Here is an 18,552-nt window from a genome sequence, read left to right as displayed (position 1 = left end):
GTCTTTTAGCATCCTGTGCTGGCTCACGGTGCGCGGTGGAAGATTATAATATCACGTTTGATGCGCGAGTCCTTGTGAAATGAGGTCAATGGTAGGTTGTAATTGAAGCTGAAGCTTGACTGCGGATTAAAATGTGGGCATGGCAAGGTGGAATGTGGATGGCATACCGCGTGTCTAATTTTATATAGTTTTATAGATTTTATATGGTTTTATATAGTATATAGTTTTTATATAGTTTTATATGGTATATAGTTTTTATATAGTTTTATGTGGTATATAGTTTTTACAGTTTCTTTTTCAGTAATCTGTTGTAAGTTTTGTAACTCCCTCCCTCCCTCCCTCCCTCCCTTATGTAATACCCCACTAGGGTAATTTGAGGTATATACATAAAAAAACATAGTTTTCATTTGTCCTTAACTTTGCATGTGATTGGAACAGCTGAATGAACAGGCTCCGGTATATTTATTACTCAAACAATCGATCGTACAACAAAGAGTAGCGCAATCGTTGCACATTTCGTGAATAATGTGCGAGCATATTCTATCTGTACAGTAAGGCCTTCCACTCTGTACAGTAGTCTTCGCGGAACTTCTGTGCAATGGACGAAGTGAGCAGCTTTATTACGTTATAAAAACGCCTGTGGCGTTCAAACGGGAGCCACTTATCACTGCCTTGTCGCCAAGGTAGCCTGCGGAAAAATTCGAAGAGATCACTTCGTTGGAAGGAAAAATGACGTCGCTGTCTTAACGCCAGTCTATGCATTGATCTGCGCCCATATCTCCCCTTGGCGAGATAAAGTTGGTCTGCTTGCAACACGTATGACAGTGAAAGCTACAGCAGTGAGGCTAAGCTTAGAACCTTAGGTTGAAAGATAGGCATCTGAGACACTGTAATACTCCGAAGTACTCCCAGAACTTTTGCGATACCATCAAGCTTGTATAGTACTCCTTTAATAACTGCATCTTGTTGGAGTTGTGATTGTTCAAGTGCAGATCTAGTGGTGGGGTCTGCATGCAGTTCGGATACGTTCACACTCACAGATTATTCTTAAGATCAGTAAGTCTTAAATTATCCTGGTAATTTGTTTTCCACGTTGATCCGGGGTACAGGTTGAGCGCAATGGTTTCTGGAAGCGAAATTGATAACTTTCCTAGACAGGTGTGTTTTCTTTGTTTTCTCCCTCAAGATGCGACAGACAAAAGGTATCCAGAATGGATTTATATATTAAAACGCAAAATACTAGTACTGGAACTACTACTTACTTAAAACTCGGTCACCATCGAGGTACAATTCCCTTCGGAAACCCCACACATACCCCAGCACTGCTTCCACTGTCCAGAACGCTTTTTGGAAGCCTTCTTTGGAGACGGGAAAAAGCTGTCTCGTCAGGTTCGTTTGAACATGCTTTTCCTTTCAACTGCGTACTGACTTTTTGAAAAAGGAAAAGAGAGTCAGAGGGTAGTCGCCCTGGTGACTTCGAAAATCGACAAAATAGGGTGGAAAGAGGAGAAAATTTCAGTGTGTTCAGGTGTCTCAAACGAACGTGACGAGACAGCCCTCCGCCGTTTTCAAAGGAGGATTCTAAAAGGGTTTCGCACTGTGAGAAACAGAGCGGTGGGCTAAGAGTGTAATTTTTCGAACGACGGACTGTTTCGATGGTGAGTGAGTTTCAAATTTGGTAGTAAATCTGGATCTAGTTTACTCAGTTCCACACGCTGATTTCGCGGCTTACACGGAAGAACTTACCCAGTCTTAGCAAAACTCGATAGCATCCGAATCATCCTCAGCGAGAGCTCTTTTTCCTTCTTCGTGGCATTCCTCGCCGCGAAGGCGTTTCCAAACATGATATATGCATCCTCCAGATGACCAACACCTGCTTCCTCATCGAATGCACTAAATGTAGGCCTGTAGTCGTACACGTAATAGTACACCTTCGAACCTGAAGCTGCAACTTTATCCGCAAACATGCACGTTGGGCAAACGTACATCGCGTCTCCCATCGCTTCAGCAAGGACCTCCAGGACGTCTGCCCCGGGATGTTCTTTCGCTTTTGCCAGTTCATATTTACGTTGAATCGCAGATGTCTCAGTTTCCGGCACGTAATAGCGGGACAAGCGGTAGTCGAAGGCCCGTTGGATTATACGGTCCATGGTGTCTTCGTCGGCAGAAATGCCCGATAACCTCAGCAGGATGTACTCGTGGAATGTAGCGCCTTCGTTCATCACATTCCCCACGAGAAATTCGGCCTCCGGAAGCTTTCCGCGTTCGAGAATGTCCACAACGTCAAAGGGAAGAAGCGTGCCATCTTTTCTGGGGAAGAAGGTGAAGTCGTACGGATTATAGTGCAACAACAAGTCTTCTAACTTCTGTTCCCGAATGCAACTGAGGGCGCTGTCCACGTCGCTATCATCGCAATCGAGGCGTCGCGCGTACTCTAAGAAATCTTCGGTGTCATTCTTTCTTCTCAGCTGCGGCAGTGTGTAACCAGAGCCGCCCTGTAGCACGAAGCGTCGGACTGCGCCCTTAAGCATTGGGGACACGTAAAGGTTGCTGGCTAAAACGGCCCCCGATCCCAGACCATGGATTATGACATTATCGGGGTTGCCGTCGAAAGACTTGATGTTGGAACGCACCCAACTCAGCGCTAGCAGGAGGTCGTGGAGTCCCGCGTTGGAGTCGATTCCGACGATCTCGGACGACAAAAAACCGAAGAGATTGAGGCGGTAGCTTGGGACTACGACGACGACCCCGCCGTGGGCGGCGACGTAGCGACCGTCGATGAAAGGGGCGTGGTTCCCTCCGTTTACGTGGTCGGACCCATAGATGACGAATAGAACGGGCTAGAAAGTGAATAGGTAGGTGAAATAGATATAGGTCTCATTTGGCACCCACAGATGTGCAGATACAGCAAAGCACATTTCATAATCATAATGTTTCATTTTCTTATTTGCGAGTAACTTCAAATACGATTTTCCTTGTACTTGAAATACAAAGTATATTTCGAAACTGTTTAGCTAGTTAGTAGAGCTCTTTGAGGAGCTTTGTCCGCTACTTTCTTCACAAGTGCTCAAGTACACAACTGGCAATGCAACAAAAGAGGAAGGAAACCATGACCTTGTGTCCGGATGGGAAATTTTTAATAAGGGCGCTCTGTTGACCGCCTCGATATGTTTCCAACCCACAGTAACTAGGGTTTTGCCATTGTTAAGCCGTTAAAATTTGCGAATGCAACAGGGCTATACACGCACACATTATGTAGGTCGGTAACTTGTGCTACATCATTTTCGTGCTTCCATGACTCCCCGATTTTATTGAGACGTGATTTTATTGCTCCTTCAAGTTGTTCCTAGCATTAGCACGTGCAGTGGTCATTCTATTTCGAGTGGCTTTTAAGTATTACCTTATAGGTAGAGTTCTCAGATATATTGACCATCACAGAAGGCGGACGCATGCAGCCGGCAGGCATGCATGTGTACTCGACTCTCCACCCAATGCCATTAAACCAATGTCAACCGACCTAACTTGTACAAACAATGTCAACCAAAGAGTCACTAGACTGCAGAGAGACAACCCCATTTGCAGGTCAAGAACACCAGGCGCGCCATTAAACGCAAGAGGAAGCATGCACGTGTAAGTGGCACAGGCGGATGTTCCTTTCGAGCACTTTTACTGCATGTGTGCGGGAGGGCGGATAAGCAAAAAGAGTGATGCAGAGGATAGGCATGCTTGCTGAGGAAAGTGATGCTTATATGTGCTCGTGCTGACATCACTGGCACTTTTCGCCTATGAATGAGTATCGCCAGTGCGCAAAATTTTCAAGTGGACCTTTCACTTTACATCATCTATGCCGGTAGTTTGGTACACCCCCATTTGTAAAATACGGTCAAGGCGCATGTCAAACTGGCATTCGTCTCCCTGGGCGAGAATAAACCGTACAATAAGCTCCAAATGAGGGTTGCGATTAAAAAGCTGCGGACACGTGACTACATCCTTGACCGACCGTGTGCGCATAGTGTCATCTTAGAGGTTGAGGAAAGCGACACAGAAGAATATATTTTCATGGTGTTGGTATGCTGACTAAATACAACGAGTGTCACTTTGTCCCTTAGGCCCCTGGAGGCTCTGGGTGTTGTGTTGGTCCGTAGCTGGAGCTCGCTTCAGTTCATTTGCCTATCTCTTGACTACAGATAGTATACTACCATTGTGATTCGAACGGTCACAACTGTGTCGAGCACCGCAACCATTAAACGCTGCTGTTAGTCGAATGCCTTTATTTTATAAACATGAAAACAGCAATATGTCGATATTGAACTAATTGCTCCCAACGGTCGCCCCTCAACTGCGTATCATATACTAGTATCTTGTCTGCGCTACGAAATTTGGTAGCTCGGCGAAAACACCCCCTGCTCTCCATCAGTTGACGTTGTTATATTCTGCCTAATCCTACGATGTACTTCAGTACATCGATTGTAGATTGTTGAAGATTGTATACACTTGTATACAATCTTCAGTATACAGGATATTTTTTTTAAATCCGTAACAAATTTAAAAAAAAACTAAGAGCAGCACTGGTGCCATTTATGCGGGCGGGGTAGGCGGCCAGGCGGCCGTCTTGTGGGAAAGAACGTGTAACTACTGGAAGACTAATTACATAAAGATTCCCTAATTAACTTTTTAGTCAGATGTTTTCGTGAAAATGCGAGACAGCAGAATTGGAGGCGATCATTATTTGAATCCACGCTGTTTCTCAAAAGTCCTAAAACGAGCACGTGCTTTCAGATATAAATTGCCAAGCTTCGGTATGCAAATGAGGCGAAACCAGAACTATGCACGGGAAACGCGTACCAGAAAACGGGACAGGTCTGTACATATTCTGGACACATTACGCAAAATGCAATCCAAAGTTAGCACGCACCATTTTAGATCCCTTTGGAGGTTTCCAAATGTTCAGGTGGAGGCAGTCCTCTGTAACCTGCGCGTTGTGAAGGAGCAGCGTACTTGTGACGTAATGCGGCGGCTGAGGGCAAGGGGGCCTCTTCTCGTTCGCTTGCAGAAGGGTCCTCCACTTTCCCACTGCTTTCGGTATCCTGAAGCGTCGATGCAACGCAGTCGTCCTACCGTACGGGACTCCCAGAAAAGCAAACGCGCTCAAGTCAGCATCGAGGTGCTCTATTATCCCCTTTATGCGTCCAAGCGGAGTGACGACCGTGGTGTCATCGGGCTCTGTTGTAGTTTTCCACAATGTCATGGCGTAGTAAAGGAGGAGTCCTGCCAAAAGAGTGAGGGATACGGCGATGACGGTGCTGAGCTGGAGGCTGTACTGAGCACGGCTGTATGTGCCACTGCGTGAAGTAGTTCTTGGAGTGATTATAGGCTTCGCTTCACAGTGCCCGTTAGAGCGATACGCGATATACCGTTAGAGCGATAAGCACAACCTATATACCTTCCATTATGCCTGTCCTACAGTCACGCAGTCTAAATGAACCAGAATGAGATCAACGTGCAACACGGACGCGTCAAGGGAACATGACCTTCGGCTTGAGTCTTTAACTCGTGGGGCTTCTGTCCACAACGCTTAGGCTGGAATGCCCCATCTTAGTACATCCCATGGGCTCAAATTGCTATACATGGCTGGATTGGTGGAACTGATTAGCCATGGACGAAGATACAGTAGACTCTCGTTCACTGGCGTAACCCGCAAAAGCAGGGAGGGGTTCTATGGGGACTTCAGATGGGGGAGGAGGATTTCACGCTCATGTCCCTCTCCCAAATGTACGACTTCGGGGGGACCCACCCCCCTCTGGCTCCGCCACTGCCCTCGTTACAGCGAAGTCGACGGGACCGGAAAATGTTCGATATAAGCGCGCAATTCGGTAAAAGCAGGAGAGCCACAGAAACATTGACAGCCTCGGAAGGACGCGGAAACACCGCAGCTGTTTGTTATTCAGACAAACGAACAAAACTTGGTGTTGAGTACCATAGCAGCTTTTCCGTTTATACGGGTAAAGAGATTTCTCTCTTTACCCATATAAAGGAAAGGGCGTAAGCTTGTTTTGCCGCACGAGCTTCCGCGGGCTTGCACTTCGCAATAAATGGAGTCGGGGGCAGGACGTCTTAATACTTGGGTCCGAAACTCATGCATATTGCATATCCGAGCCTTTGAATAGAGCAACAATTCGAAAAAAAAAAAAAAAGCAGTTTCATTATAGCTTGGACAAAGTTGTCCGAGCACAAGGCTCCAATATCGGCTGCTGTGTCTTCTCTGTACAAGACGGACGCTAGAGGAGCAGCGCATACAACTGCAGAGGATATAACGTGAACAGCAAAATGTTCGTGAAATTACCTATCTGTCCGCTCCATGATCCGTTGGCGGACCGGTTGGTACCCGTCTTCCTTCACGGGAGCTGTAAACACATACACGTCTACGATATAGAGCAGCCGAGAATTCAGAGTGCAGGTTCACATGTCGATAAGTGGAACGCGCAAGTTCTCACAGCATAAAGAGGGTGATTGACATGCCACGGAATCATACGCAGATACTGAAAGGCACGTGGGACACCCCCAAGCAGCACAATGTACTGAAAGTCGAGTGCAATACGGGTGGACGGGTAGGCGGAAGGTCTTGAACAGACTCGTGAAACTAAAGAGCATTGATAGGACACATACCGTCCACCCCTATTGTACTCGACTTTCAGTACATTGTGCTGCTTGGGCCCCAATGAACCTTTTTCACATACGTGTCGTATCCTAGCGGCTCTCCAACGAACCATGCTCGGCGCACGTCAAAACAAATCCACGTGGATACCACAAATAACCAAAACCGGTCCGGAGTGGGGCTGGCACGGTCGCGCCATTCGTGCGGTCTCCCCACTGGTCCCCGCGTCTGTCGTCCCCATAGTGCGCCATCTAGTGAAGACGGAGATAATCCTCTTCGGCGCCTCAAGGTCACACGCATGCGCATAGGCCATTGTGAAAAAGGTCCATTGCGCTCAGTAAAGGTTCAGATGTCAGATTATAGACTTAACTAACTGTCATGCCAGACCTTGCAACATTATATCCCGCGTTTTTCATCTAAAGCTGTCCTCTCCTACTTTCTTTTCTGATATAAATTGTCAGGGTGGCTTCCTTGTGTCTTCCGAATTTAATAGACAGTGCATTGCCGCATTTTTACGTGTAGAGATATTCGAAAATGGCTACATATCCTTGAGTCTGAGGAAAGGTGCACAAGGAGAAGAACACGTGTGAAATGGACAGGACGGACCTTTCCTAATGGACAGGACTTGTCCCTGTCCTGCAGGACGGAGCATGATAATTTCGTCCCACGAATTATTTACCGTCAATCATACGCAATTGTCTTGCCGGCTTATAACTGCAACCTTCACAAAGGCCAAAGCGTTTCTCATCAGATCGCGTTTAGTCGGCGATCGTTTCCTGTGGTGTCACCATAAGGTAAGTTTCCACCAGTTAGTAGCCGTGGCTCTGAATTTAGCAAAGGTTACACATTTCGATCGAGTCGTAAAAAAAATACAAGATAACGACTCTGGTGCTTCAAACTTTGCAGACTGATAGTCATTTGCCTGAAGTTTTATTGATTTTTTGAAATGCTATCACTTTCTAGATAAAAAAAGTTAGAAGCAGAGTCTCACCCCATGCATTTCCTATGGCCTATACCACCCGCAGACCGCCTCCTCTTTTCTCCTCTATCTGCTTAACGTATAGGTGGCTCTTCCTGCAGACGAAGCACAACCAAAACGTGTGGAACAACCAAAAACCAGATGCACCAGATGCAGGGTTTCGAGGCTGCGCCACCTATACGTGGGAATGTGAAGCAGACAGAGGAAAACATGGTGCGGGCGGTATAGGTCGTATAGGAAATGCATGGGGTGAGAATTTGCATTGCTTGTGACTTTTTTCGACAAAGTGACTGCATTTTAGAAAAAGTATCGATAAAAGTGCAGGCGAATGACTTTCAGTCTGCAAAGTTTAAAGCGCCAGGAACGTCATCTTGTATTTTTACGACGCGATCAAAATGTGTAACGTTTGCTAAATTCACCCTGTACTTGCACCCAAAAAAAAGCAACTCAGTTATTGAAATATGATGATGCGACGCGGCGGAGACACGGACAGAGTTACTCAGTTACTATTTTGGCAAACTAGCTGTTACTTTCACTCTCTTTTTGAGGTAATCAACCCTAACTGAAAAAAAAAAAGCATGGGCGTCGTGCATTTTCTGCAACAATTACAGAAAATAGGCCCGTTTATGGAATACCGCGAAGAGAGATACTAGCTGGCTGTCCTCAATGAGGTAACTGACATGAATCGTGGAGCTTTTACCTTCAGATCGCTTCTAAACGGAGAATCGCGGCCGCGAAGAACCGACCTGCTCTTGTTTCCTCCTTTTCTTCTTCTTCGAATCAACACATTTTCTAATCAGGACCTTCTGTTCCGGTGACTGAACGCTAGCTCCCTCTGTGTTTCACGTACGTTCAGTACACGAAGGACGCTTACACGTTGTACGTGATCACTTGAACTGTCATGTACATTGGAAGTTCCTTGCGGTTATCATGACTGTTATGTACTGTTATCTCTAGTGGTACTGTTCAGTCACGGGGTGAAGCTTCAAGAATGATATTTTGCTGGAAGACCTCATGCTGAAAGTTCTCGTACATTACAGGAATTGATGTGTCCGAACTAGGACATTTTGTCGATACACTGTGTTGACCTGCTGAACAATGCCAAGAACAAGATCCTGGAACAATAATAACAGGAGCACCGCATATAGAGGGGAAATATTGTTAGCTCGGCATAGACGTATACCAAGACGCAGCATTCACTTCCGTTCTGGTGTTTCCGTGCGTTTTATAGTCTGAGGACGAGTGTCATAGGCATACTAGGAATAGTTTCCTTTGATAGCGATAGCGATAGCAATTTCCTTATTTAACGTGGGCTCCTCATACAAGGCTCCCAATAAAGCTTCGCATTCTTCGACAGTAAGGGTTTGACGTCACAGGGCAACTAAGTTTGATGAAGAGTGACTCCATTGTGATGGGCTTGTTTCGCCTTCTTCGTACAAAGCATTGGGATTTGCACTCATGCCTGTATTCACAGCTCGAGGGATCTACGATGTGCTTTGTATTTGGCAGTTGCTTCTTAAAGGCCCTTGATATGGGCATCTGAGCGGGCGCCAACGATGTCAATTCAGGCTGAATGCATCATGTCCTCTGTTTCATTTACTTGTTGTTTCACTGAACTTATTTGGTGGTGGCGGTAGTGTCGAAAGAGCTCGCCGTCGTCGGCGTCACACAGATGGGCAACGTCATGAATGTGCATTCTGGGCCGACTTCCATGTGTCTGACAGCGTCTGAGGAACAGGACAAACCTCAGACAGCACAGCCGTCACCGGGATTCGAACCCGGGTACCTCCGAGTATCGACGTATAACATGGCCAGCGCTCTAACATGTTTGGGAACTGGCCAGTTGAGCCAAGCCGGCCAGCGTTATCAGAGCAAAATTTCTTATGGACATCGCAGTTCCCTCCACATTTTGGTTACCTTTCCATTCCTCCTTACGCGAGTGATCTGGTGTAAACGGCTCGTTGCCTTGCAGGAGCTAACATCTCCACATTATTCTTTCTGTACCTCAACTAACCTCAACCGTGTCGACGAGAAAGAGGAGCTTGGTCCGTGCTGGAGATGCGCGAGTGTGCAGCGACCGCGCGGGTCCAGCAGCTTCAGGCTAACGTCTTCTAGGCCGAAATATAGCTCTGGAAAAAAGAGCTATCACGAATGGCGAATGAAGAGGCTGCGGCCGGCACCTCTGCTGGCGGAACCGCGGCGCAGGCGGTGGTACCTGCAGGACAATCCGGGGCCCCGTCTGGACCCTGCGCAGAGGAAAACCGACGTGAGTACCATCGAAAAAAAACTTTTGGAACAAGCGACACACTTAGCGAAAGACTAGCCATAAGAACCAAGTCGAGACTATGCTTGGCGCGAAACGTCAGCGCGTTCCCTGTCCTGAGATGGTCACCACTGGCAAAATGAATTTCTTCGGCCATTACTCTTTCGCCATCAGTTAATGTACAGGTAATGAGGACAGATACCAAGTAAAACAAGCAGGATTGGTACTGTGTAAAACGGTACTCGACACGATCCCTTAGTAACATTATCATCCCAACAAATTCAATGCCAGTTGGCTTTTAGAGGACTCCAACACGTAAACCATATGTTTGTAGAAAAGAGCTGGACTTACTCGGTGCGCTTCACTTGACGAAACGTTTTATTGACCGAACTAGCTCATATATTTTTTCAAAGAACCTGGGCAGGGCTCCACTGGGTTTGTGCCAATCAGTTGAGTGTCCTTGTTCATTACCCACGAGTAGCATTCACGCATCAACGCAACGGACCCAAGTATTTCAATGTATGTTGTCGTGACAGTGTCTGGTAGCATGATAGCTAAGGGCAGGTAAAATGGATAAGTGGGACTCATGTGGTCCTTGTTGAAGTACTTTGCTCGAGTGCGATTACTACTGCTTACCTACTACTTTCACAGCGTCCGCAGAGTCCGTAGAGCCACCGTAAGTAATTGGAACGTGTCTTAGTTTCATTCCTGGTCGGCTAGAAGCGCATTTAAAGTATTATCACTCTTTCAGTGAGAGGCGTGCACAGCTCCTTGTCACGATGATATGTGCTGTCATACTGGTTATGGTTTTCTCCATGATCATCTATCGAATGGCGAATGAGAAGCGTAAGTATAGCAGAATACCGGTGATATCATGGGATATATCGCTAACATAGCACTTGTCTTGTACAGCGGCTTCGCAAAAATTCGTCAAGAGCAGTCCTACATCACGAGCTCTGTCCAGTAAGTACTGCCTTCTTCGTCATCCATCAACATACACTCTCGTCATTTTCCAATATGAACCGTTCCAACCAAATTCACGGCAACCATTAGTGTGGGTCTTCTGTTTGCTACAGCTTTTCTACCCGTTAGTGCGTACTAAGAAGACTATACACATATAGTGTCTTATTCATGGTGGACATGCAAAGTACGCTTTAAAAACAAAGGGCACACCCTCCGCACTACCGCAACGGGCCGTTTGGAACGTAGTACGTATGTCTCTGCGTTCGTTGCTGGTGAAAGAAAACCGACCGTCCGAAGCGTTTGCTAAAAAACGGACAAGCAACGGCGTTTGCCAAAGACGCGTTTACTGTCATTCTAAGCATGGTGGAAATACTTTCGTGTTTTAAATCTTTTTTCTTTGTACTAGACGACCCCAGTGTGTTTACGGAGATGCCTGTTCGGGCTACAACGAAGGGACTGTTTGCGCGTGCTGACCAGACCACCAGTAAGATGTCTATTCCTTACAAGCTCATCGAACTCAATGGGATCAGTAAACGCAATAAATGGTGCCTTAATGTTACAGGTACGGGAGGGACAAACCGGACTCCGTCGACAACTGTTTCCACGACCGCAGACGTAAAGCAGCCAGATGCGAAGCCCGACGACCAGCCGCGTAAGCTTTTCCCCTTGTATCTTTTTTACATGCTGCTTCGTTCAGTTCAATCACAAAAAAAAAAACGTCCCGCCTTTTTACAGCACCCCAAGGCCGAATGTTTAGACGACGTAGTTCTGGTAAGTACCCGTCTCCTCAGGCTCAGAAGGAAGAAAGGCGACTGGTGCATCAACAAACAGTAACACCGATAGCTACTAACGTGGTCAATGTGACCTCCGGTAGAGGCACCCTGTAGCTTACACACTTTTTCTCTCGTCTCCCACTGTCCTCGAATGTGGTAAACGCCCTTGAAATTACTGTTTTACTCGGCATGTCAGCTGCTGTGTCACGGAAGCAAAGCCGTTGATGGGGCTCTGCAACCAGGATGTTGTAGTATATCCTGGTGGTATATAATATAGTGGAGGCTACTCTGGGAGTGTGCTCATTCGCTATTCGTTATTGTATGTGCAGTGTTACCGAATCCCCAATGCACGGCGTGCAATGCAAGTTGCACGCGTGGTTATAACTGGTACGTTCATTATTCCCCTCTCTTCAAGCAAGAGAACTGATCTGTGTCGTTACCGAGATGACAACGCAGCAAGATCAGTATCCCGGAAGCTACTGCACACATCTCATTTACTCCGACGTCGTGTATGATCCTAAACATCGGAAATTTCTGGCCACAAAGAATGGTACCGATATGAATTATCACTTTAGGGGTGCACGGTGGCCCATTACTATAACAGTGGTTCTCGTCGCAGACAAGAGCTTCGAACTCTTTCGACGGAATCAGCGATCGGCGAACATGAGCCACCTGGTGGCTCTCAATCCGCATCAAACGCTGAACGTATACCTGAACGGCCTCACAGACATGGAAGTACAGTGGTACTTTGTCCAAATGATAGAGTCCCTCCTCAGCGACTACCGCTTCGATGGTGTCTCCTTCATTGGTATAGAGCTCTCACTGGAAAATACTCAACAGTTCTCCAGAGTCATCGATGTGAGTTAACTATACGATCCCACGCACTACTATGTGAGGTCTTTACACCTATCTCTGTCTCACTTGCAGAAGCTAAAAGAGGCGCTGAAAAAGAAGCCGTCCAGGCAATTCTTTCAAATCATTTTTGGCGGATTCATCTCTGACATTGACAGTGACGCTATGGAGGTCGCCAACCGGCTGAGAGTCATTGCAGAGTACGCGCTTCATGTGTGACCATAATGCCCGACGTGGCTATGGTCATCTGCGTTTCTTGCTATGACCTGAGCTGAGTTTTCTTGCAGAGACGTGGACATATTTATTATTGAAACCCACTACCAGAGGCCGCTGCCCCTCTGCAAAACTGTGTTTCCCTCAGCCTACGGTCCTTATGGGTCATTCTCGCCAAGTGTGCCAATGGTGAGGTCGCCCAAAAGCAGTCGTTGTTTTAGTGCCGCATCATGATTTTTCCAGTGCGTTATTTAACACCGTGTGCCATTATTGGGTTGAAGTTTGCCACGCATTTTTTTCTTTTTTTTTTTTGTCAGAGCACTGGGCTCAACTGGATAAAGGCGATGCAACTTCCTCATAACCAGAAAGCCGGAAGGAACACTAAGGTTTGCCTTTCAATCAGCATGGTTGCCTTACTCTTCAAGATTTCAGGCACGGTGGACCACCTTCAGCCGGGCAACCCGTGCTTCGAGGAAATATGGATGAACTATGCAGAGGTGAGTAGTACCCTCATCATGGCATCCATGTAAATATTTTCTTGATGACGATTGAATTATTTAAAGAGGTCGTAGCAGAAGCACTCGCTAATCGCTTGACGTACACAATTTACTATCGTGGCTGAAGCTCAGGCTCGGCCCTGTCCATCGTAACCTGCGGTAACTGCACTCCACACGTAGGTAACAGCAATCGCAGAGTGTCTGTCTGTTGATCCCTGTTGACCTCGTACTTCTGTTGACCCCATGGCCGGGGGTGCCTGCAACTTGGTGGTTGGGTGCTGAAGGGTGGCAAGCCGACGCACCGTCTTCAGCGAGGGACGTTAAATGCTATTTGCCGGGTGCCGGTATTTCCACGCATGTTGAGGACTCCCAGATTAGCAAAATTGATCCACAGACCGACCACCTTGGCATTGCTTATGACTGTAGTTGTGAACGCTGCATAAATCGGCAAATTATCGTTATCGGGCTATACGATTAATGCCAACTGATACAGGAAAGGCATAACCTTCTTTCCGTGTACTGCCGGTCTAAACTGTGCAGAACCGGCAGAATCGGGGTGGAAGAGCAATGTATGTGGATAATTCGCTTGAGAAACAGCGAGACACGTAGCTCACCTTGCTTAGTCATAGTCTTCATTATTGCGTTTCTTTTTCTCAAGACTTGTATTGGCCATGGATGGAGCAACGTCAAGACGCATCCTACAGCGATGTCATCGTTCAGGCACAAAATTAAGTTTTGGCAGTCGTTTGACACGGACAGCTCAGTGTCGAGAAAGGTAAGCATACTGCAGCACACTGCATTTTAAACCAGGCCGCAAACACACCGTCTTCGCCCTTACGTGCATTCTGGTACGTTTTACTTCATTCACCACGGAAGGTGAGAGACACGGCTGTGACTGCATTCTACGCTGTACGATTTTTTCCTTGTCTTGCTTTGACTTGCAAGCCATACATACCATTGCTCTGACTAATGTCTTGACTTCATGACCGCCTTACTGAAACCATGTTCAAAAGCCTACGGACTACAACGCAGGTCTTCAGAATCCTACAGAAGTCATGCCGTTGCAATCCACGTGTCTCATGTTTATGTGACCCGGATATTTCTAGCTTAAGAAGTATGACGTCATAGGGTTGGCGTCTGCCAACATTCGAGGTCGAATTCCGTCTCCTACTATCACAGCGGTGACACAAACCCGTCATTGTTGGAACTGCCCTCAAGCGGGTGCTTTTCGCAAAACCGCCATCTTGTCATGGTCACACGTCATAGGCAACGTCATTTTGACGCCATGTGGCTTTGTTTACGTGTCGTTTTAGCGCTTGCCGACATATTCCGTTGGCATAAAGTCAAGGGATGAGCGACACGGTATCCTATTTCTCCAGAGTTTAAGTGGTTTAAGTACAGGTTGGGACAAAAGTTTACGGAACACGACACTGGCGTATTACTTCATCGCAACGGCCCCGTGCTACATATCAGGAAGAGATCAAATAAGAAACGGGTGTCCGGATGTTCTGTTCATCTCTGACTATGTGTGTCCGCTCTCGTTTATTAGGATTTCACAAATGGAGGAGTGCGACACCCCGGGGTTCCGTGAACGCTTGTCCCAAGCCGTATGTCACGTCGGCTCAGTTGGGTCGTCATCAGATCTTTGGAAGTGGTCAACAGTACGTACAGTGGTTATGTACAAAACTGCGCGTTTTACTGCGAGATTATCGGATAAAAATAGACCGGGATCGTAAACCGTCCAACACGGCGCACAGAAAGAGCAAACGTGTTGATTACAAGCGGGTTGGCCGTCAATGACGGGCGCGGCCATCTTTAAGGTCACGTGTGCAGTGACGTTTGCTGTGACACGTGACCATAACCTGTCCAGAATCCATTGCGTTCGCCAAGCACGCTTTCCTCTATGGAGCAACACAATGGATGGCACCCCTGTGCTCACCACAGCTACTGGCTGTTTTTCAATGCGAAGAGAGGAGGGGTGGTGCGCGCGCTGTTGCTTGGAGACAAACCCCGGAGCCCGCGATGACGTCACTTTTTGAGAACCCGAAACTATTCCTAAAATTTGTGGAAGCGCATGATGTTCACTGGTGGCATTTATATTTTGTGTACTCGGTCTTGAGTGACGTTGATTTATAATACGAAATAAAATATCTATGTGTCTGTATAGTGGCAATTCAGGTGTCTCCACCACGACCTACTAGATTGTAACGACCATGTCATAATCGGCAGGAGCCCGTCCACACGATCCGCTAGGGGCGGTACTCATCGACCCGCGAGACCTACAGCATGACTGGACATTGGAAATTTGAATTTTGAACGCGCAGAAGCTGACGTACGACTACCGTAGCAGATGACAGCAACAAATCATATATACAACGCGTAGAATGATTATGATAATCAACTTTAAAAGGAAGCATCTCCCGTGGGACATCCACCGCTTGTACAAATATACTAAGGTAAGCTGAAGTACAAAGTATTGCAGAAATTGAAGAAGCAATAACCGGGACGACGAGTAGCGCCACCACTAGCTTCTAAATGCGGCGCTGGAAAGGGGTGCCTATGATATGGTCGTTATAGTTTAGCAGGTCGTGGTGGTGGTGATAGTGAAAGGGACGCCGTTGTCAGCCTCGCAGAGGTGGGCAACGTCACGACTGACGCCCTGTGGGAATGTGAGTCCTGGGCCGACTTCAAAGGGAACTGTGCCGACATATGTCAGAAAGCGTCTGAAGAAAACCCACGAAAAACCTTTGACAGCACACCCGGCACCGGGATTCGAACCCGGGTACCTCGCAGTCTCGACGTGACATGGCCAGCACGCTAACTACTGAGCCACGGGAGCTAGTAATTAGTAGGTCGTGCACTCTTAAAAATGAACTTCACCGCATAGCACACTCTTAGCCATCTCTCGAAGGATATCGTAATCCTCCCTGATTTGTTGAAAACGGAAGGCTTACGCCTTTTTTGTGACACTTATGCTGTTCATAATTATCACAAAAAAGGCGGCCCGTTTTCAACAAATCAGGGCAAACAACGATGTCATTCGAGATTATAGTTGGCAATGTTCAGATGGTTGGCAATGAGCGTGCTATGTTGTGAAGTTCATTTTTAAGAAATGATCTCCACTAAGACATCTCTCATATAGCTTCTGATATCCATAGCTCGATTGATAATGAAGTACCACTGGTTTCTCTGCAATAATGAGTGCAATAATGGGAGAGTGCCTATAGTAGTACAATATGTAGAGTGTTCTCCAGAGAACTGCAGTTAACCGTCGCGTGTTTCGACTGACTACCATAACGCCACGACTACTTTTATTGCTGACTAAGTTCATTTTCCCCACGACGTAGGTCGAGCTCGTGCTAGACCAAGCCAACAAGACGTGCGTTGCGGCCTACTACGTTGACTATGAAGATTACTATGGTATGTGCCAGAACAAAGTTGCCTTTCCGAGGCTCAAGGCAGTACGAGAGGTGCTGAACAAGAAGACAAACTTAGATGAAGACATCGATCTCTTTGGACACGAGTTTTAGTCAAATGGTCAAAGTCAAAGAAAGTGTATAGAAACAGCTTCTGCTTTGTTGTAGGCATTTATGGTCATGTATCCTCGTGCTACTACTCATCAGTTCACTGCCTACCAGAGCTAGTGACCATCATTAAAAAAATACAGAACGATTTCCTCTGTTTTGCTTCGTGGATTGTATCATTATATCCAGTTTTTGAACCGTAAAATAAACTGCATAATACAACGTAACGTGCACTCTAAAAACAGAGCTTCACCGCATAGCATGCTGTCTAACATCGTCGAGCACAGTCACCGAAAGCCGTGCATCAACAAACTAACTGCATAGTGTCAACTCCACCTCGATCAGAAGGCCGCCTCTCGCTTCATCGCGAGGTGGTCATATAACGTCGGGATGCCTTATGGTTCAGCCAATCACCGTAGACAATTTGAAACACGACGGGCTTTCTGCTGCTGTCAGTGCCTTTCAGCGAGCAGGCTTTGCTTATCTAGGTGGAGCTGATCGTGTTCAGAATGTAGGGTGCCTGAATACTAGCTCTTACAGAGGGTGTCCCACACTCTAAAAAAAAAAAAACAACAACAACTTCACCACATAGCACGCTCCTCGCCAACCATCATCTCGAATGATATCGTTATCTGCCCCGATTTGTTGAAAACTGGAGGTGTACGCCCTTTCTGTGACAATTATGAACAGCATAAGTGTCACAGAAAAGGCGTACCCTCCCGTTTCGACTTTGCAGTGAAATGCGTCCCTTCTTGTCGTCTGATAAGGAATATCTTCTGGCTGCGCCCCAGGATATTTCCCGCAGTTCGTAGTGCACGAGAAGATACGTAGTTATGACGTACAGCAATTCTACTTGCGCAGCCGCTAAAATCAATGACGTATTTCGCATCAACCGCCAGAGTATTCTGGGGAGAGTCGCTCGTGTAAATACATTGAATGTTGCGTTTTGATCTTCTTGCCTTTTTGCTCATCCAGCTGTTGTGTTTTAGTCTACAGCGGCCGAGTCTATAGTTTTCTGAAAAGTCTGTTTCTATTTTCTCTTTTAGGCGTAGAGTACATCGCCGTTGGTTAAAACTGGGAAAAAGTGATATTTTTTCTATTTTTAAACATTACTTCTATAGTTACGGTGGACACCCTGTATATACATTGACGTTTCAGATATACGTATTCTTGATTACCAAAATAACACAAAGAGATTCTGCAGAGAGAGAGTGAGAAACTCGGGAATATTTCTTGTTGGGATTGGAAAACACCCTCTGATATCTCGGTATAGTTTTATGCTGTTTAAGGGCTGTTCTTTACTATGGCTTGCGTAGTCCACATGAGTCAGCCGCCAACGTCGTTGTAATATGTCGGGGACGACAAGGTTGGTTCGGTTTCGGATTGTAAATGATATTTTTTTCGGGGAAGGGACGCTTGAAACAAAAGGTCGGTTGGACACCGTTGTTTCACTTTTCACTCGTACCACCGCATATTTGTTGTAAAAAAAAAAACAAAAAAAAACGGAATTTATAATCCCGAAATTCCGGGATTTGGCCTTGCGAAATCCCGGAATTTCGGGATCCCAGGATCCCGCGCTCCGAACCCTAATACGAAGGCCAACGACTAGTTGGCGATAGTATACGTGCTCCTGTGATGTGTTCTCCAGTGCTGGCTCTCGTTGGCAACGAGAGTCAGCACCACAACTTGCACCCTAAACCCTTACAAGGCCGCGAGCCTTGTTCGGATACAGGTTCTTTCAGTCACCCTCTTCATATTCTCTTTCCACTTTCTGGCTCTTTTAACCCTGTTACATGGATTAGCTCAGTATGCAGTGATTTGGCAAAACAAGCA

General features: G+C 46.7%; 2 protein-coding genes across 3 annotated transcripts; one reads left to right on the top strand and one right to left on the bottom strand.

The window, feature by feature from the left end:
- Positions 1-443: 443 nt before the first annotated feature.
- Positions 444-8,391, bottom strand: LOC135401047 (cholinesterase-like). 2 transcript variants are annotated; one of them, XM_064633180.1, is made up of 5 exons: positions 8,335-8,391; positions 6,344-6,404; positions 4,916-5,342; positions 1,747-2,840; positions 444-688 (listed from the first exon to the last, which is right to left on the bottom strand). In XM_064633180.1, exons 2-5 carry the CDS (start codon positions 6,358-6,360, stop codon positions 541-543), a joined length of 1,686 nt encoding a protein of 561 aa, XP_064489250.1. In that variant the 5' UTR covers positions 6,361-6,404; positions 8,335-8,391; the 3' UTR covers positions 444-540. The 2 variants fall into 2 exon arrangements, with proteins under 2 accessions (XP_064489250.1, XP_064489251.1); XM_064633181.1 differs by having other exon boundaries at positions 4,916-5,268; positions 8,335-8,357.
- Positions 8,392-9,655: 1,264 nt separating this feature from the next.
- LOC135401048 (uncharacterized) lies at positions 9,656-16,867 on the top strand. The gene is made up of 14 exons (XM_064633182.1): positions 9,656-9,900; positions 10,549-10,573; positions 10,649-10,743; positions 10,810-10,860; positions 11,267-11,344; positions 11,423-11,512; positions 11,596-11,631; positions 12,049-12,183; positions 12,253-12,491; positions 12,561-12,685; positions 12,773-12,887; positions 13,016-13,195; positions 13,854-13,970; positions 16,543-16,867. Exons 1-14 carry the CDS (start codon positions 9,786-9,788, stop codon positions 16,723-16,725), a joined length of 1,584 nt encoding a protein of 527 aa, XP_064489252.1. The 5' UTR covers positions 9,656-9,785; the 3' UTR covers positions 16,726-16,867.
- Positions 16,868-18,552: the final 1,685 nt, after the last annotated feature.

This window comes from Ornithodoros turicata, chromosome 7 (assembly GCF_037126465.1).
Source record: "Ornithodoros turicata isolate Travis chromosome 7, ASM3712646v1, whole genome shotgun sequence".
Lineage (NCBI taxonomy): Eukaryota > Metazoa > Arthropoda > Arachnida > Ixodida > Argasidae > Ornithodoros > Ornithodoros turicata.
This window is presented reverse-complemented; position numbering and strand designations above follow the sequence as displayed.